This window comes from Vipera berus (genome assembly GCF_964194415.1).
Source record: "Vipera berus genome assembly, chromosome: 15".
Lineage (NCBI taxonomy): Eukaryota > Metazoa > Chordata > Lepidosauria > Squamata > Viperidae > Vipera > Vipera berus.
In genome coordinates this window covers 5470321-5491416 of record NC_138218.1, presented here as the reverse complement: position 1 = coordinate 5491416, position 21096 = coordinate 5470321, and the positions used below count along the sequence as shown (strand labels likewise).

Here is a 21096-nt window from a genome sequence, read left to right as displayed (position 1 = left end):
ATCTCCTTGGAAAAAAGGAGTTGGACTAGAAGACCTCCAAGGTCCCTTCCGATCCTGTTATTCTGTTAAATTTCCTGACGGTAACAATAACTTAATCGGTGGAACAGCTTTGCCTCCAGAAGTTCTGGGTGCTCCAACACTGGAGGTTTTTAAGAAGAGACCGGACAGCCATTTGTCCAAAATGCTATAGGGTCTCTTGCCTGAGCAAAGGGCTGGACTAGAAGACCTCCAAGGTCCCCTTCCCATTCCGTCATTCTGTTAAGACAGATAATCTGAAGACCCAGATTGTTGGGGGGCAATTAAGCTGACTTTGTAATAATGCTGCTTGGGGGAGGTGTGAAAGCCCTAACAAGCAGGCATATACATAGAATGAAGGCTACTGCTAAGCTTGTAAGCCGCCCTGAGTCTTCGGAGAAGGGCGGGATATAAATGGAATTAAAATAAAATAAAAATAAAAATATGCATAGAATGAAGGCTACCGCTAAGCTTGTAAGCCGCCCTGAGTCTTCGGAGAAGGGCGGGATATAAATGGAATTAAAATAAAAATAAATAAATAAAAAATAACCATGGGCGTACCCTCACCTTGAAAGCAAGCTCCCATGATATCCCTGGGGTGGGGCAATGAAAAGGTGGCCCCCCCTTTTTTTTTTCCTTTTTTTCTTTTTTTTTAGATTTCCAAACCGGGAATAGATTGGAGCTGGCTGGGGAAGCTCAGCCTCGGGGAAGCCATTGCAATCCCTAAAACCATGGTGGGGGGGGGGGCAGATCAACCCTAACCCTGGGCTCTCCACAAATCAAACTAGGGAGAAATGGTGTGGGGGGGGAAGGGGGCGGCAAAGAAAACAGAAACGATTCCAAAAAAAAAGGGGTTTTGGAGTCATTTTTCCACCACCCCCCCCACATGGTTCTAATGTCTCCTCCGGGGTGAGGGGTGGGGGGCCCGAAAGAGAAAATCCTTCCACGGGGGCCGTCTGGGGCCCTTTAAGATCGCTTTGCATGCCAGTCTTCTTTTAAGAATGGAGGTTGAGGAGGGGGAGAGAGAAGAGGGGGGGGGGAGAAACCTTTGTGGGAAACGGCTGGTATTCGCTTAACGCTCCCCAGATGTGTCTCCTTCGACCAAGCCAACTTTTCCGCCAACAGAAGTGTAACTGGGCCCCAAACCAAGCGCTCGGTTGCTGCTCTTTCTAGACCTCCCCCCCCCCAAAAAAAGGGGGGGCAAATAACACCGAGCCTCTTTTTCACAATCCTTCGGTTGAGCGTATAAAACCTTTCCCCACTTTCTGAGGATGCCCCAGTGATGTTATCTAGTTGGGCAACGAAATATGCCCAAGGAAACCACCCAGCTCAGAGAGCACCAAGGACCCCACAGTCCTTCCTCCTCCTCCTCTTCCTCCTCTTCCTCCTCCACCGCCACCGCCACCGCCACCACATGAATCCCACTCCCTTTCTAGCACTGATGACATTACCTAGCTGGGTAATAAAAGGTCTGCAAGAAAACAGCCAAGCTCAGAGAGCACCAAGGACCGCATAGTGTGTCCTTCCTCCTCCTCCTCCTCCTCCTCCTCCTCCTCCTCCTCCTCCTCTTCTTCCTCCTCCTCCTCCTCTCCACAAACCCCACTCCCTTCTAGCACTGACAATCTTACCTAGTTGGGTCATGAAACATCTGCAAGAAAACCACCAAGCTCAGAGAGCACCAAGGACCCCACAATCTGTTTCCTCCTCCTCCTCCTCCTCCTCCTCCTCCTCCTCCTCCTCCTCCTCCTCCTCCTCCTCCTCCTCTCCACAAAGCCCTCTCCCTTCTAGCACTGGTGATGTTACCTAGTTGGGTCCTGAAACGTCTGCAAGAAAACAGCCAAGCTCAGAGAACACCAAGGACCGCAGAGTGTGTCCTTCCTCCTCCTCCTCCTCCTCCTCCTCCTCCTCCTCCTCCTCCTCCTCCTCCTCCTCTCCACAAACGCCACTCCCTTCTAGCACTGACGATGTTACCTAGTTGGGTCATGAAATGTCTGCAAGGAAACCATCAAGCTCAGAGAGCACCAAGGACCCCACAGTCCTCCTCCTCCTCCTCCTCCTCTTCCTCCTCCTCTTCCTCCTCCTCCACTCAACAGACCCCACTCCCTTCTAGCACTGATGATGTTACCTAGTTGGGTCCTGAAACGTCTGCAAGAAAACAGCCAAGCTCAGAGAGCACCAAGGACCGCAGAGTGTGTCCTTCCTCCTCCTCCTCCTCCTCCTCCTCCTCCTCCTCCTCCTCCTCCTCCTCTTCTTCTTCTTCCTCCTCCTCCTTCTCCTCCTTGCAAACCCCTCTCCCTTCTAGCACTGATGATGTTACCTAGTTGGGTAATGAAATGTCCGCAAGTAAACAACCAAGTTCAGAGGGCATCAAGGACCCTTCATTTCAACATTGAACTACCAATATTTTCCCTATATTTCTCCACTTTCTTCCCCCCCCTTTTTTTGCTATTCCAAACTCTGACCCCAGAAAGATCCCCCCCCTTTTTTTTAGAAAGAAGGTTGAAAAGGGACCACTGGTGATGCTTATCAAAGGCTGACCCTCCCAGATGCCTCAATTAAAATCCTATTTTTATGTCAGGGACGAACAGGGGAATGAAGCTGTTAATATAATATAATAATATAAAGTTGGAAGGGACCTTGGAGGTCATCTAGTCCAACCCCCTGCTCAGGCAGGAAACCCTATACCATTTCAGGCAAATGGCTGTCCAGTCTCTTCTTAAAAACCTCCAGTGTTGGAGCACCCACCACTTCTGCAGACAAGTTGTTCCACTGATTAATTGTTCTAACTGTCAGGAAGTTTCTCCTTAGTTCTAGGTTGCTTCTCTCCTTGACTAGTTTCCATCCTTTGCTTCTTGTCCTGCCTTCGGGCGCTTTGGAGAATAGCTTGACTTCCTCTTCTTTGGGGCCACCCCTTAAATATTGGAAGACGGCTATCATGTCACCCCTCACCCTTCTCTTCATTAAACTACATATACCCAATTCCAGCAACCGTTCCCTATATGTTTTAGCCTCCAGCCCCCTAATCATCTTCGTTGCTCTTTTCTGTACTGTTTCTAGAGTCTCGACATCTTTTTACATCGTGGTGACCAAAACTGGATGCAGTATTCCAGGTGTGGCCTTACCAAAGCATTGTAAAGTGGTATTAGTACTTCACGCGATCTTGTTGATGGACGTAAAGTTAAGGATGGCGAGCAGTGATTATAGCTGTATAAAATTGGGAAGCCGAAGGACCACCTTAGTGCTGAGGTTCCTCTGAGGGGTGCACAAAGACCCTGCAAAACCCCCAGCCCACACATAAGAGGCAGGAAGAGAGTCGGAATGAGGAGAGCCAAAGGAAAAGACAAAAAAAGGGGCTGCAGACTTTTAATTTTCCCCAATTGGATCATTAGGGTGCCCGGCTTGGCCAACACAAACACCAACTCTGGCCCAGTGGGCAGAGGTTGGAAAGAGGCTTCTGTCAACAAAGAAAAATGTCCCTATTGACTGGCGGTAAAAGCCTTTGAATGCCAAGAAAGACGAGAAGGTGAACTTAAAACTAAAAAAAAAAAAACCCACGCTAATTTTGTTTGCCTTGTGCCTGAAGAAAAAAGAAATTAGCAATCTGCAGGATGCTGGCTGGCTTCATTTACAGAGCTATTCCACCACGTAGGAGAATCACCGACGTGAAGCGGGCAGATATTTAGCAAATATCCTAAAAATAATTGAAATGAATAGAATAGAACAGAATAGAATAGAATAGAATAGAGCCTATTCTATTCTATTCTATTCTATTCTAGAGCTATTCTATTCTATTCTTCTGTTCTGTTCTATTCTGTTCTATTTTTTATTCTATTATTCTATTCTGTTCTGTTCTGTTCTATCCTATTCAATAGGAAATAGAATAGAATAGAATAGAATAGAATAGAATAGAATAATGAAATAATTAATAGAATAGAATAGAATAGAGCCAATTCTATTCTATTCTGTTCTGTTCTATTCTATTCTATTCTATTCTTCTGTTCTGTTCTATTCTGTTCTATTTTTTATTCTATTATTCTATTCTGTTCTGTTCTGTTCTGTTCTATCCTATTCAATAGGAAATAGAATAGAATAGAATGAAATAATTAATAGAATAGAATAGAATAGAGCCAATTCTATTCTATTCTGTTCTGTTCTATTCTATTCTATTCTATTCTATTCTATTCTATTCTATTCTATTCTATTCTATTCTATTCTATTCTTCTGTTCTATTCTGTTCTATTTTTTATTCTATTATTCTATTCTGTTCTGTTCTGTTCTATCCTATTCAATAGGAAATAGAATAGAATAGAATAGAATAGAATAGAATAGAAGAATGAAATAATTAATAGAATAGAATAGAATAGAGCCAATTCTATTCTATTCTGTTCTGTTCTATTCTATTCTATTCTATTCTATTCTATTCTATTCTATTCTATTCTATTCTATTCTATTCTTCTGTTCTGTTCTATTTTTTATTCTATTATTCTATTCTGTTCTGTTCTGTTCTATCCTATTCAATAGGAAATAGAATAGAATAGAATAGAATAATGAAATAATTAATAGAATAGAATAGAATAGAATAGAGCCAATTATATTCTATTCTGTTCTGTTCTATTCTATTCTATTCTATTCTTCTGTTCTGTTCTATTCTGTTCTATTTTTTATTCTATTATTCTATTCTGTTCTGTTCTGTTCTATCCTATTCAATAGGAAATAGAATAGAATAGAATGAAATAATTAATAGAATAGAATAGAATAGAGCCAATTCTATTCTATTCTGTTCTGTTCTGTTCTATTCTATTCTATTCTATTCTATTCTATTCTATTCTATTCTATTCTTCTGTTCTGTTCTATTCTGTTCTATTTTTTATTCTATTATTCTATTCTGTTCTGTTCTGTTCTATCCTATTCAATAGGAAATAGAATAGAATAGAATAGAATAGAATAGAATAGAATAGAATAGAAGAATGAAATAATTAATAGAATAGAATAGAATAGAGCCAATTCTATTCTATTCTGTTCTGTTCTATTCTTCTGTTCTGTTCTATTCTGTTCTATTTTTTATTCTATTATTCTATTCTGTTCTGTTCTATCCTATTCAATAGGAAATAGAATAGAATAGAATAGAATAGAAGAATGAAATAATTAATAGAATAGAATAGAATAGAGCCAATTCTATTCTATTCTATTCTATTCTATTCTATTCTATTCTATTCTATTCTATTCTATTCTATTCTATTCTTCTGTTCTGTTCTATTCTGTTCTATTTTTTATTCTATTATTCTATTCTGTTCTGTTCTATCCTATTCAATAGGAAATAGAATAGAATAGAATAGAATAGAATAGAATAGAATAGAATAGAATAGAAGAATGAAATAATTAATAGAATAGAATAGAATAGAGCCAATTCTATTCTATTCTGTTCTGTTCTGTTCTGTTCTGTTCTATTCTTCTGTTCTGTTCTATTCTGTTCTATTTTTATTCTATTATTCCATTCTGTTCTGTTCTGTTCTGTTCTATCCTATTCAATAGGGAATAGAATAGAATAGAATAGAAGAATGAAATAATGAATAGAATAGAATAGAATAGAATAGAATAGAATAGAATAGAATAGAATAGAATAGAATAGAACAGAATAGAATAGAATAGAATAGAATAGAATAGAATAGCACAGTTGGGAGGGACCTTGGAGGTCTTCTATCCCAACCCCCCCCTCGCTTTTTAAAATTCATATTGATTCTCAATTCTGTCAATTCTTTAACTAAAAGAGGAACCGCGTCATAGCTTTTAATTCACTGGGAATTAACTTCACGACGTGAACGCAAAAGTACGCAACTCTAGGGTGGGAAATATGGTTTAGCCTCCACTAGTGTAAATTTGTCGGGGTTGTTAAACCCACCCACCCCAAAAAAAGCTCTGATCTCCACCTCCAAAAACGCCTAAACATTGCAAGAATGGGATCTGCAAATGCCACCATGATCTCCCAAAATTTGGACAGAGAAGCAAAAGTCTTCCATCTGGAGGGGAGCAGAGATTTTTTTTATTTTTAGCTTTAGCTTTTCTTTAAAAAAAAAAGAAAAGAAAAAAAGAAATTCCTGCTGCGGAGGCCGGGGTATTTGAGGAGTGGGATTGATGAAACGGGTGGATGCCTGGGTATGTTGTTGGGGGTTAGTTGTTTTTTTTTTAACTGGAAATGTGGAAAAGGAGGGGAGGAAAGAGAAACACAGAAAGGCACGACACTTCCCCTTCCTTGCGGTGGGAAACAAAGGTCCCTTTCTCTGGGGTCCTTCCTGCTCTCCCAGCACTGGGGTCTCTGCGCGGTGATTTATTATTTCGACTGGCAGGTAGCCGTTTTCTTTCTCGGCTGCCTCTCCCCACTGAAAAGGGGGGGAGGGCTGAAGACATGTACAGCTGGCTCCGCCGGCAGGCTCCCCTTGCCCCCAGGATTAAAGGGAGCCCCAATCCCCCCCACCCACCCACCCTTCCCTCCTTTCTCCCCATCCCCACAGCTGGAACTGGTTAAAACGGCTTATGCTACTCAACTGAAGGCATTCCAGGCACCTTTGAGCAACTGCAGTCAAGGATGGGGGTAGGGGGTGGGGGGCCACCTCTGGAATCCAGATGCCGAGGCCAATTTGAAATCTAAAACGCATGTTTGCTTTTGGGCTGGCATGGAGGAGGAGGAGGAGGAGGAGGAGGAAGAGAAGAAGGAGAGGACAAAGAAGAGGAGGAGAAAGAGGAGGAGGAGAGGAGAAGGAGGAAGAAGAGGAGAAAGAGGAGAAGGAGGAGGAAGAGAAGAAGAGGACAGAGAAGTGGAGGAGGAGAAGGAGGGTCCAATCAGCAAGGACTTAGCTACTGTGCCCCTCCACTCACTTCTCCTTAACTCACAGTTTTCTAGCTTTTCCCAGCAGCCTCTGGCAGTTTAAAAGCAAAGAAGAGAAGGAGAAAAAAGGAGGAGGAGGAAGAGAAGAGGAGGAGAGGAGAAGGAGGAAGAAGAGGAGAAAGAGGAGGAGAAGGAGGAGGAAGAGAAGAAGAGGACAGAGAAGTGGAGGAGGAGAAGGAGGGTCCAATCAGCAAGGACTTAGCTACTGTGCCCCTCCACTCACTTCTCCTTAACTCACAGTTTTCTAGCTTTTCCCAGCAGCCTCTGGCAGTTTAAAAACAAAGAAGAGAAGGAGAAAAAGGAGGAGGAGGAAGAGAAGAGGAGGAGGAGGAGGAGGAGGAGGAAAAAGAAGAGAAAGGATTGGGAATGAAGTGCCGGGCCAGGAAACGTTAGCGGGCAATGACAGATGTGCAACTTCGTCAAGATGGAGTGGAGAACAGTGAAGAAGAAGAATATGGCAGCCCCGAGTGACCACCTCAAGTTTGGGAGGGAGCTATTTTATCTCGGGAATTGTCTCTTGCAGATGAGTCCCCTTCCAAGATTTTGGATGGCCTTCAAAAGCCTCTGAGAGGAGAAACATCTGGAAATCTTAAACCGGAAAACCCCGTTGGAACGCTAAAGAGCTCTTAAGCTCAAAACCAAACCGTCATGTGCAAACAGACGCAAGGACTTGGTAGGGCCTTTTCCCACCGGTGCCTTCCAGACGATTTTGGCATCCAACTTGCACAATATTCAGCTCCAAATTACAACTACATAACTCAGAGGTTGGGAGTCATATTTTCCAAATCAGCCTAGTGGAAAAACCCATAAAACCTGCCCACGATGGCAGTTTTTCTCCACCCTGGAGACTTCTGAACTTCAGCTCCCAGAATTCTGCTGGTTGGGAAATTCTAGAATTTTAAGTCCACCTGTCTTGATTGAGAAACATTGGGATAACCTGAACACCTATCCATTCAGTACCTTGAAACTGTCCACCTCACCCTCCAGTTAGTACCTTTATTATTGACTTGACCACTCAACTGTTCCATTCTCAAAAGATCTCCTCAGATTTCCTTTCTAGGACAAACCCTTTACCATCCTTTGAGTTGACTTCAAATTGTTGTCACTGCCATTTGCCACGAATAGAATAGAATAGAATAGAATAGAATAGAATAGAATAGAGAATAAAATTAGATTAGATTAGATTAGATTAGATTAGATTAGATTAGATTAGATTAGATTAGATTAGATTAGATTAGATTGGATTGGATTGGATTGGATTGGAATGGAATGGAATGGAATGGAATGGAATGGAATGGAATAGAATAGGGATAGGAAAATAGAATAGAATAGAATAGAATAGAATAGAATAGAATAGAATAGAATAGAATAGAATAGGGATAGGAAAATAGAATAGAATATGATAATAGAATAGAATAGAATAGAATAGAATAGAATTAGAATAGAATAGAATAGAATAGAATAGAATAGAATAGAATAGAATAGAATAGAATAGAATAGGGATAGGAAAATAGAATAGAATAGAATAGAATAGAATAGAATAGAATAGAATAGAATAGAATAGAATAGAATAGAATAGAATAGGGATAGGAAAATAGAATAGAATATGATAGAATAGAATAGAATAGAATAGAATAGAATAGAATAGAATAGAATAGAATAGAATAGAATAGAATAGAATAGAATAGAATAGGGATAGGAAAATAGAATAGAATAGAATAGAATAGAATAGAATAGAATAGAATAGAATAGAATAGAATAGAATAGAATAGGGATAGGAAAATAGAATAGAATATGATAGAATAGAATAGAATAGAATAGAATAGAATAGAATAGAATAGAATAGAATAGAATAGAATAGAATAGAGAATAAAATTAGAATAGAATAGAATAGAGAATAAAATTAATAGAATAGAATAGAATAGAATAAGGATAGAAAAATAGAATAGAACAGAACAGAATAGAAAACAGAGTTGGAAGGGACCTTGGAGATCTTCTAGTCCAGCCCCCTGCTCAAGCAGGAAACCCTACACCATTTCAGACAAACAGCTGTCCAGTCTCTTCTTAAAAACCTCCAGTGTTGGAGCATTCACAACTTCTGGAGGCAAGGAGTTCCACTGGTTAATTATTCTCACTGTCAGGAAATTTCTCCCTAGTTCTAGGTTGAGTTTCCATCCGTTGCTTCTTCTCCTGCTTTCAGGCCCTTTGGAGAATAGCTAGGCTGGCTGAGGTACTCTGGAAGCTGACGTCCACAAGTCTTAAAGTTGCCAAGGCTGGAAATCCTTGCTCTAAAGGGATTATAAGATTAGATATCCCGGCTGTGTGATCTGATAGGTTCTATGGACAACTATGGATTCCAAGGACTAATTTCAGCGGGTTTAGAATTTCTTTTCGTTTGCGGCGGAGAAATGGAGAAGATAAACTCATATCCTTACCTCATCGTCTTTATACCACGAGAGATTCTCAGCAGTCAGGACAAACCAGTATTCTTTTGAGCCACCCTTCATGATGCCGATATTGTTGATTGTGAGCCAACCCTTGCGGATCACCTGGGTCACCAAAACACCTCAGAGTCACAAATGCTGATCAAGGGACCAGACTACCCAAACACAACTGCACCACACCAAACGCAAGAAGCGGCCGGATTGGCTGAAAAGCCGTTGCACGGAGCATAAACTCAAGCCAACGATCTGAGATTAGTGATGTGAAGTCTTGGGGGGGAAAAATCTGGAAAAGCTTTAGGGGAAATAACATCTTTTTTTTTCTTCCCTTGGCCGTTTCACCACCCTCCTAAGTCTAAAAAAGGGAAATCTCTTTGCAAAATTACGCAATGCATGCAGCCATATTTGCATGGTCAGGATTATTAATTAAGCAGGGAAAGGAAGAGTATGAGAAACAAAGGAGGTTAATAAGCATTTAACAACTAAGCAAGAACAGTGTTGGGAAACAAAGAGAAACTGGAGTCCCCCTATTGCGTTTGTGCATCCTCACTGCTTTGCCCTTGACATGTTAAAACCATGAACCTCAGATTAGGACCTTTGAAAGTCATATTCTCCACCTATCTAAAGAATGATCAGTTAGCTTCACCACTTTCCACCACCTCTGCAAATCCCTGGAACAGGGTCAAATTCAAGAGGGCACCATGTTCCTAAGATGGTGGCCTTCAAAAGTTCAAGAACTAGGCGCTCCAGAAAAGATAGTTATGGACCACGCTCACTGGAGAGTGTGACAATTGTCCACTGCATCTCCAGAGCATCGGGTTGAAGGACTCTACTGAAGAGTTCCATCTCCAGCTACTAGAAGTTCATATTTACTGAACTGTGATGGTCTCATTGACATATGAATCTTTGTTCGACAACTAGGAGCTCCAGAAAAGGTAGTTATGGACCACGCTCACTGGAGAGTGTGACAATTGTCCATTGCATCTCCAAAGCATCATGTTGAAGGACTCTACTGAAGAGTTCCATCTCCATCTCACAGTTGCATCCTGATGTGCCTGTGAAAAGCATATGAACAGATGCAAAGATTTATATGTCAATGGGACCATCCTGCAGCACCCAGTTCAGTAAATATGAAATGATGATGATGATGATGATGATGATAATGATGATGTTCATATTTACTGAACTGGGTGCTGAATGATGGTCCCATCGGCATACAAATCTTTGCATCTGTTCATATCCTTTGCACAGGCACATCAGGACACAACTGTGTTGGGATGCCAGCACACACATGACATTGTTTTGGAAATGTGTTCCCCTGCTTTCCACGTCTATCAACTTAAGTTCTGGTCAACTGTTGTCCGTTGTCCTTTTTTCCCTGTCTGTTGGGCCCTTAATGCTTCTCCCCAGCTTGGAATCTGCCTGTTGAGTTTCAGACGTGTTTAAAAACCCTTGTTCTGTATGTCCTGCTCCTTCAAGGAGCATTTTCCAGATGGGAAACGATGGGAGCTGTAGTAACCACATCCCCATAGTACCGGCTAATGTGGATGGGAGAATTTGCAGCATGAAATCTCTGGGAAGAGATAGAAAGCTGGAATTCTACAAATTTCCACTGTTTTCACCATTTCCCCCACGTTTCTCCGCCTGCCGTCTCTCTCTCTCTCTCTGTGTCCAAATGGATAAACCCTTGTCCAACTAGAATATTTTCGCTTCCTTATTTCTCTTTTTCAAGAAACCTGGGTCCGATTTGACTTCTTTCTCCCCGCTTGGCCTGGAGAGCCCTCGTACTACCCCCGCAGAGGTCCTAAAATTAGTATTTTTGAGACACGCCACAAACAACGCGTGGCTATTTATTTTTCCCCCTCTTACTCACCAGGATCTCATCCTGAAAAAACAGAGCAGCACCAGCAGAGACAACAGGAGCAAAGAAAGGAAAAATTATTACTCAAAAACAAAAACAAAAAAAAAGCAATTGGAGGAAGAAGAAGCTGTGTGCACCAAAAGTATTTGTGTGTGTGTGTATATACACACACACACACAAATACACACATATACCTATAGCCTTCCCAATCTGATTCCACCAAATGCAGACACCACAATTTGCAGACTTCCACGCCCATGGAGGACCATGGGAACTGTAGTCTCAAGACATTTGGAGGTTACTAACTTAGGGAAGACTGGTAGATAATAACACCCCCCAACCCCCCCCCCCAAAAAAAATATTTACGACTGCTCAAACAAAGGCCCAGATAGCCTGGAACTCTGAAAAGCTCACACCACAAAATAAAATCTGCTTAAATGAAAAAGAAAAGGGGGGGGGGAAATTAAGCGTAGGCTGTCTTGGAGAACCCCTAAATTGAGATCGTGGATCGCTCAGCTTTGGGGGTTCAGCGTTTCCCAACTCAACTGAGCCGGTTTAAGGAGTTGGAGAAGGAAGGAAAAAGCTGATTTAAAAGCGCACCTTTCCTAAGACGTGTTGATGAGAAATGCAGAAATCTCGAACTTGGAGTGACTCGTTTGGACTTAGTAACTTACTAAGGGCTTCAGGAAGCACCTGCTAGGAGGTGACTTTCAATTTATAATTTCGAAGGATGGAGGAGACCAAGTCAAACCCTGATCCTAAAGCGGCTTTCAGACCTCAGATGGCCAGGATAATTTCAACCAAAGCAAGGCTTCGCTCAGCCCAACCTGAATGCAGGCAGTCCTCGGCTTACGACCGCAAGGGAGGCCAGGGTTTACGTTGCCAAGTGAGACATTTGCTAGTTTTGCCCCACTTTACGACCTTCCTTGACACCGCTGTTAAGTGAATCGCCGCAGTTGTTAAATTACCGTATTTATCGGCGTATAACACGCACCGGCGTATAACACGCACCTCATTTTAAAAAGGAAATTTCAGGAAAAAAACTTAAATTTCAAATAAATAACTATGGGTCATTAACATTATATCAGCATATAACACGCACACATCATTTGCCCCCTATTTTCAGGAAGAAAAAGTGCGTGTTATACACCGATAAATACGGTAGTAGCGCGGTCGTTGAGTCGAGTCTGGCTTCCCCCACTGACTTTGCTTGTCAGAAGGTCGCCAAAAAGGGGGGATCGCGTGACTCTCCCGGGACGCTGCGACCGTCGTAAATAGGAACCCACTGGCCCGAAGGTCAATCATGGGACTCTGGGGATGCTGCGTGAAAAACTGGTCGTAAGTCGCTTTCTCCAGTGCCGGCGTCACTCAATGAACTGTCGTAAGTGGAGGATTACCTGTATAGGTAAGCAGCACCTGGGCTGGTAGGGCAAGAGATGAAGTCCAACCTTGATTTGAATTGGTCGGTCTGCTAATTTCATTCAGTCCCTCAATTTTTCTCTTCCGTCCCAAGTTTTTTTTGGGGGGAGAAGGTAAGAAGGCCATCCAAATTTCTTCCATCTTCACGACACTGCCAGCAGATCTTAATCCCAAAATCCTATCTACCCATCCGGGGGGGGGGGGGCTAAAACACGGGGTGCATATGGGAGCGGATTGATGGCCAACGTGCAGAAACCAAACCGACCTACGTAGACGACACATCAGCCAACATCCACGATGGACATTAATTAAGGCACCCGCCATAAATCATGCTAAATAATAGGGAAGGCCACTGACATCCATTCGTGACACGGGAAACACCCCCTCTCCCCCCAATTTTCAACAATTATGGGGTTCTTACCTGATTCCCGGCTGTTTTTTTCTTACTCATTTGGCTGCTCCTTTGCTGAGCACTGCAAAAGAGAATTATTATTATTATTGTTGTTGTTATTATTATAAAACTTTTATTCATAAAACATGAAACTCAGTCAACTGAACACTCAAATTGACTGGCACTAATGGTTGACACGGGTTGCTGCCAGCATCCTAGGTGGTGGTAGTATTATTATTATTATTATTATTATTATTATTATTATTATTATTATTATTATTATTATTATTATTATTATTATTATTATTATTATTATTATATAAAACTTTTATTCATAAAACATGAAACTCAGTCAACTGAACATTCTAACTGACTGGCACTAATGGTTGACACGGGTTGCTGCCAGCATCCTAGGTGGTATTATTATTATTATTATTATTATTATTATTATTATTATTATTATTATTATTATTATATAAAACTTTTATTCATAAAACATGAAACTCAGTCAACTGAACACTCAAACTGACTGGCACTAATGGTTGACACGGGTTGCTGCCAGCATCTTGGTGGTATTATTATTATTATTATTATTATTATTATTATTATTATTATTATTATTATTATTATTATTTTACCATAACTACATTTTCTTTCTGGGATCTCCCATTAGGAGATAGACTATGAAATACTCTATAGATAACGAACAGCTTTCTTTCCAATATAGTTTGCAAGTTTGCAATGTTACATTTTCAACCCATCCATCCATCAGAATACAGCTGGAAGGGACCTTGGAGGTCTTCTAGTCCAGCCCCCTGCTCAAGCAGGAAACCCTATGCCATTTCAGACAAATGGTTGTCCAGTCTCTTCTTAAAATGTCCAGTGATGGAACACCCACGATTTCTGGTGGGAAGCTGTTCCACTGGTTAATTGTCCTCACTGTCAGGAAGTTTCTCCTTAATTCCAGTTTGCTTCTCTCCTTGATTAGTTTCCATCCGTCGTTTCTTGTCTTGCCTTCTAGTGCTTTGGAAAATAAGTTGACACACACACCCCTCTTCTTTGGGGCAGCCCCCTCAAATACTGGAATGCTGCTATCATGTCCCCCCCCCCCTAGTTTTTCTTTTCTCTAGACTGGCCATTCCCAAGTCCTGCAACTGTTCTTCCTATGTTTTCGTCTCCAGGCCTTGGATCATCTTAGTTGCTCTTCTTTGGACTTTTTCCAAAGTCTCAAAACATGCGGGAAGGGTCTTCTGGGACCTCCCAGTGTATTCAGACCAGTTAGTAATGGGGAAATTGAGGGAGGGAGGGAGGGGGTGTGTGTCTCTTTGTGACTTGTGTGTGCTCAAAATCCTTTCATGTCCCCAACCTATTTATTTTATTGATTACAGGTTTTTCCTTGACTCATGCCCACAATTCAGCCCAAAATTTATGTGGCTAAATGAAACATTTTGTCAAATGAGTTTGGCCCGTTTTATGTTGCTTCTTGCCACTGTTGTTAAGTTAGTCCCCCTGCCGTTTAAGTGAATCTGACTTTCCCCACTGACTTTTCTTGTCAGAAGGACGTAAAAGGGGATCGCGTGACACACACCATCACCCCCCCGGGACACCGGGACCGTCATAAGTACGAACCAGTTGTCAAGCATCTGAATTTTGGGGATGCTGCAATGGTCGTAAGGTGTGGAAAACGGTCATAAGTCCCTTTTTTTGTCACTGCTGTTGTAACTTTGAACGGTCACTGTTGTAAGTCGAGGACTGCCTGTGATCAGCTGGGTTTTCCTGCCAGATTTGGGAGAAGACTCTCAGCAGATCACAACTACATGAAAACACAAGAATGCATATTAAAAACCTAAAACGTTATATGCCCTCTGGAAAAAAAAGGGTTTTCGATTTTTCCCTGCAAGGCAGATAATAAAACTGAATTAACCTCTGGGTGAAATTTCTCAAGAGGAACAACTTCAGTACCAAAAAGGATGGGCTAAAGTCATCTCCAAAGAAATAATAATAATAATAATAATAATCCATATGGTGTAGTAACAACAACTTGCACCTAAACATTGGCAAGACGAAAGAGATGGTGTTAGACTTCCGGAGAAAAAAGGAGGAACCTGCCCCACTTTACATCGGGGAGGACTGTGTAGAGACAGTTTCCTCCTTTAAATTTCTGGGAGTCTACTACCTCTGTGAAGATCTGACCTGGAAAGTTAACACAACTCAGGTGGCTAGAAAGGCCCAACAGAGGCTTCACTTTCTTAGGGTCTTGCGGAAGAACAGGGTAGAACAACGGCTAATGACCCTCTTTTACCGGTCTACCATAGAGAGCGTCCTCTCGTATGGTATTGTGGTTTGGTATGCTGGTCTGACAGCCGCGGACAGGAAAGTATTACAGAGGGTGGTGAGCACAGCACAAGACATTGTGGGCTGTCCCCTGACACCGCTGGATGACCTCACCAGGACCCGTTGCCGTGGAAGAGTGAGGAAGATTCTCAGGGATGACTCACACCCTGGACGGTATCTCCTACCATCCGGTAGGAGATATAGGAGTATAGCCAGCCGTACCAACAGGCTGAAAAATAGCTTTTATCCGTGGGCTGTTAGGCTTTTAAATGGGATATAATCTCTGTGAACTTATGCAGAATTGACTTGGGAGGCCGGTGTGTGTTGTAGTTGGTTCACATGGTGTGGTGGGATGGAGGGTTTGTTGTCACTGTGTGTTGGGGGGAGGGAGCACGGGGGGGGAGGCTCAGCTAATCTCAATGTACACATGTTGTACTTTGACAATAAAGGTGGTTTATTATTATTATTATTATTATTATTATTATTATTATTATTATTATTATTATTATTAATAATAATAATAATAATAATAATAAGTAGTAGTAGTAGTAGTAGTAGTAGTAGTAGTAGTAGTAGTAGTAGTTGGAAGGGACCTTGGAGGTCATCTAGTCCAACCCCCTGCTCAGGCAGGAAACCCTATACCATTTCAGGCAAATGGCTGTCCCAAAGTATCCCAAAGGTGCTTTTTCAGGAGGCACCTGGACTTCCTTGTTTTTCCTTGAAGACGTTTCGCTTCTCCTCCAAGAAGCTTCTTCAGCTCTGACTGGAGGGTGGGGGAATGCAAATGACCAGCTGTCTGCAAGGCGTATAAATCCTCCCATTCCCCACCATCCAGCCAGAGCTGAAGAAGCTTCTTGGAGGAGAAGCGGAAACGTCTTCAAGAAAAGTCCAGATGCCTCCTGAAAAAGCATCTTAGGGACAACCATGATGTGGAGGAATGAGAATCTCATAGACTCTAAGAAGTATGTTTTGAGCAGGAGTCTTACTTGGCAAATCCAATGAAGTCTTCATGGTTGGTGTTCATGTAGGACAACTCAATGTCTATCAGAAGCATGACCTGGGGACGAAAAGCACGTCGTCAAGAGAGAAACATCAGAGATCCTCCAAAGCGACCTTCATCAACATCTCCCTACTAAGCTCAGGGTTACTAATGCCAGAATACTTCATCAGAGCCTCCAAAAGTGTGGCTCTTCTGCTCCTATAACCCTCAGGGAAGGGGATCATGGGAGTTGAAGTCCAGCTTCTCTGGAGACTTCCCAGAGGAGGAAGGCTGGGCTTCGTTGGAGGAGAAGCTTGGACTCCAAATGGAAAACAGCCCAAGAGGTCCCTCTGGAATGGGAAGCTTCTCCAGGTGAGCCTTACCTGGTCTTTGGTCTTTCCTTCTCTGTCCCGGATGTGAGTGGTCACGATCCGCTCCATCTCCTCCCGCAGGTGAGGATATTGGCTTAGCTGTACCGGGAGGAAAAAGGAGAGGGAAGAATGTCCAGACAGAGAAGGTGGAAAACATAGCCCCATGTTCCCCAGGAGCACCTGGCCAGGTGTTGGGCAGCGAGAAAGCAAGAGGGAACACTATGGAAGAAGAGAAAGCTAAGAAGATGTTTTCCAACGTTCAACCAAGCTTGGAAGTTCTTCCTTAAGGCCCACCTTAAGCCTGCTTTCAACCATGGTGGGTTTTCTTTTCGGTGGAAGACAAATCCATCCATGGTGGCTTGCCAATCATGGCTTAGGGAATCAGTACGTGGAGTGAGTCACGCCAACTGGGCCTTAACCAAGTAACCACATTTCAAGGAACCATGGCTTGGGGATGATGCCAACAGCAACGTCTCCCCCGCCGGGAGGATGACGTTGAAGATGAGTTCTGGAGTACATCCAAACACATTTAAAATTTTAAAACATTTCATGGAATTTATGACAGCCACCATTCCAGGAGACTCTGGGTGGGTTTAACAAGGAAACCACCATTGACAATCATTTAACAATGGGTCAGAAGTCTTATTTATGATATTACTGATGCTCGCTGTTGGTTCGGACCAGTGTTTTTCGGCCCCTTGACGGTGTGTGGTCTTCAACTCCCAGAATTCAGCTGTCTGGGGAATTCTGGGAGTTGAAGTCCACGCATCTTCAAGTAGCCACCGTTGAGATACATTGCCATGGAGATCTTCATCTTTCTTGCTGCAGATAGCAAAAAAAAATAAATGCCAGAAATAGAACCTGGAAAACATCTTCCCAACTCTCTGATCCAAAACGGACCCCAGCCCATTCCTCGCCCTGCCCCCCTCCCCCTCTGAAAGAAAGTTGCAGAAAAGATTCCCCCCCCAGTTTAAGCCACACTTTGATCCTCGCCGTTTTGCACATCTCATGCGGGGGAAAAGCATCCAGTGTTGTGGGCAAGGGAGGACATGCGCAACAAGGACACCGCTGGGCCACAAGCAACTCACGTCACATCCGTTTACCCTCCCCCCCAAAAGGAACATGCGTTGGGGTGCACAGGGGAGGGGGAGGGGGGCTGTAACCTAAGCAGCACCCAGAAAGTGCCATCCTTTTGAAGAAGAGAGCAGGCAAACTGGAGGACGCCTTTAAATCAGGGGTGCCAACGAATTCAGCCTCCGCATTCAGCCCATCCCGTTTCCTGTTCCTGAATCTTCCTAACTGTGATCCCTTAGGAAGAAAAGGGAAAGGTGCCTCTCCCTGCAAACCATGGCTTGTCAGATCCCCCCCCCCACCGATCCATCCCTAGCCTACATTTGCAGACAGCTCTTTCCCTGGAATGTATATGCACCCAGTCCCCCGGTTCTTATCCATGGCCACGATCGAGGGCTTATATCCTAACCCTGAGTTGTAATTAGGATTTCACGGTTGGGTCAGCAGGATGTTGACGAGCTTTACTCCCCGGCAGAGCGCCAGATCTGACTCACCCACGAAAGGAGCCATGGAAAAGAGCTCTAGACCAGACTTGTGGGTGGGTTGTTGGTTAGTTTGTGGCTTAACACCCTGTGCAAACAGAAAACGGCTGTTGGGGGTCAGGAGGCCGAGGAAATGAAATTGGCCAATCCTGGATAGTAAGAGCGAGTCTCCCCCAGGCTAGATCATCCTTTGCCACGTTTCTGCTTCACTGGCTCGGACTACATTTCCCATCACTCTTGATGGCCGCCCAAACCTAACAACAGGGACAGCTCATTTGCCAAGTGCCTTCCTGCTTTTTTTTTTTTAATCCCATTTATATCCCGCCCTTCTCCGAAGACTCAGGGCGGCTTACAATCTAAGAAGCACAAATCAATGTGCTTAGCAATAGCCTTCATTCTATGTATATGCCTGCTTTATTAGGGCTTTTGGGGGCCCCCCAAGCGGCATTATTACAAAGTCAGCTTAATTGCCCCCAACAATCTGGGTCCTCATTTTACCTACCTCGGAAGGATGGAAGGCTGAGTCAACCTTGAGCCTGGTGGGACTCGAACCTGCACTAATTGCAGGCAGCTGGTGTTACTTAAGGAGGCATTAGCCCACTGCTCCACCAAGGCTCCTTTTTCCTTGTTTTGAGAGGGCCAGGATGCTTTCATATTGCAGAGTACAGAAGAACAGAGCTGTAAGGGACCTTGGAGGTCTTCTAGTCCAACCCCCTGCTCAGGCCTGAAGCCCTGTACCATTTCAGACAAATGGTTGTCCAATCTCTTTTTTGGAAGACCCACAATTTATAGAGGCAAGTTGTTCCACTGGTTCATTGTCCTCACTGTCGGGAAATGTCTCCTTAGTTCGAGGTTGCTTCTCTCCTTGATGAGTTTCCACCCGTTGCTTCTTGTCCTGCCTTCAGGCGCTTTGGAGAATAGCTTGACTCCCTCTTCTTTGGGGGCAGCCCCTGAGATATTGGAAGACCGCTATCATGTCCCCCCCCCCTGGTCCTTCTCTTCACCAGACTAGACATATCCAATTCCTGCCACCGTTCTTTATATATTTGAGCCTCCGGTCCCCTGATCATCTTTGTTGCTCTTCCCTGCACTCCTTCTAGATTTCTCGATCTTTTTTTTTTACATTGTGGTGACCAAAACTGATGCGGTATTCTAAGTGTGGCCTTACCAAAGTGTTATAAAGTGGTATTAACGCTTCGTGTCATCTTGATTCTGTCCCTGTATTCTTGATTCTCTGCCTTTCTATATTCTTCCAAGGCCACGTTTGCCTCTTTCTGTTCCACACACCGCCCCCCCTCTCCAACCCTTCTCAGAAAATTTCTATTTCTCTTTTAAGGCAGATCTGTCATCTCTTTTCCATTCTTTTGCAGCCATTCACCAACACCCACACAGGGTCTCTTGGAAAAACAGATGGATTCATTTCCTGTCTCGTTTAGCAATCCTTAGGAAATATTTTCCTTTTTTTTTGTCTCTCTCTCTCTCTCCTCTGTCTGATGCAGGATTTTTAAAACGGGTTTTTTTTATCCCTACTTTTTTTTTTTTGCGCAGCTGCTGGGCGGGTTTTCGCCTGAAATGAGTTCACTGTTGAGGAATTTGGGGAACAGAAATCCATTACTGGAAACAGGAAAATTAAAATACATCAATGTGTTGTTTAAACGGCTCAGGTTTTCATTCATCCCAAATGCAGGTAATCCTCGATTAGCAATTGTTCATTTAGCGATCGTTTGAAGTTACAACGGCAGTGGGAGGGGAAAAAAAAGAGATCTCACTCTTATTTCATTGCAGCCTTGTTCACATGATCAAAGTTGACTCGGCCTTCCATCCTTCTGAGGTTGGTAAAAGGAGGGCCCAGATTTTGGGGGCCTGACTCTGTAGACTGTTTAAGAGAGGGCTGTAAAACCACTATGAAGCAGTATATAAGTGGTGGTGGAGTGGATAGAATGCAGCATTGCAAGCTAAACTCTGCCCACAGCCTGGAGTTCAATCCTGACCGGCTGAAGGTTGACCCATCCTTCCGAGGTCGGTAAAAGGAGGAGCCAGATTGTTGGGGGGGCAAGATGCTGAGTCTGTAAACCGCTTAGAGAGAGCTGTAAAGCATATATATGTCTAAATTCTATTGCTATATCTGTCTGTCTGTCTGTCTGTCTGTCTGTCTATCTATCTATCTATCTATCTATCTATCTATCTATCTATCTATCTATCTATCTATCTATCTATCTATCTATCTATCTATCTATCTGCCATGATGGTGCAATGGTTAGAATGCAGAACTGCAGGCTAATTCTGTGCACTGCCAGGAGTTCGATCCTGACCAGCTCAAGGCTGATTCAGCCTTTCATCCTTCAGTAAAGTCAGTAAAAAGAAGATCCAGATTGTTGGGGGCAATAGGCTGACTCTGTAAACTGCTTAGAGAGAGTGTAAAGCATATATATGTATATATCTATCTATCTATCTATCTATCTATCTATCTATCTATCTATCTATCTATCTATCTATCTATCTATCTCTATCTAATCTATTCTATCTGTCTATCTATCTATCTATCTATCTATTTATCTATCTATCTATCTATCTATCTATCTATCATCTAACTATATCTATCTATATCTATATCTATATCTATATCTATCTATCTATCTATCTATCTATCTATCTATCTATCTATATCTAATCTATTCTATCTATCTAACTAACTATATCTATCTATATCTATATCTATATCTATGTCTATGTCTATGTCTATGTCTATCTCTATCTCTATCTCTATCTCTATCTATCTATCTATCTATCTATCTATCTATCTATCTATCTATCTATCTATCTATCTATCTATCTATCTGCAGTATTGT

At 42.7% G+C, this 21096-nt stretch overlaps 1 protein-coding gene across 1 annotated transcript in view; it reads right to left on the bottom strand.

Annotated features, from left to right (window-relative positions):
- DNM1 (dynamin 1) overlaps positions 1-21096 on the bottom strand; it is a gene marked incomplete at its 5' end in the record, with an annotated part of 66271 nt that overhangs the window by 27817 nt on the left and 17358 nt on the right. The window contains 5 exons of the mRNA XM_081339481.1: positions 9334-9447; positions 11213-11224; positions 13041-13092; positions 16331-16401; positions 16707-16793. Coding sequence (XP_081195607.1) covers positions 9334-9447; positions 11213-11224; positions 13041-13092; positions 16331-16401; positions 16707-16793 — 336 coding nt within the window. The remainder of the gene's footprint in view (positions 1-9333; positions 9448-11212; positions 11225-13040; positions 13093-16330; positions 16402-16706; positions 16794-21096) is intronic.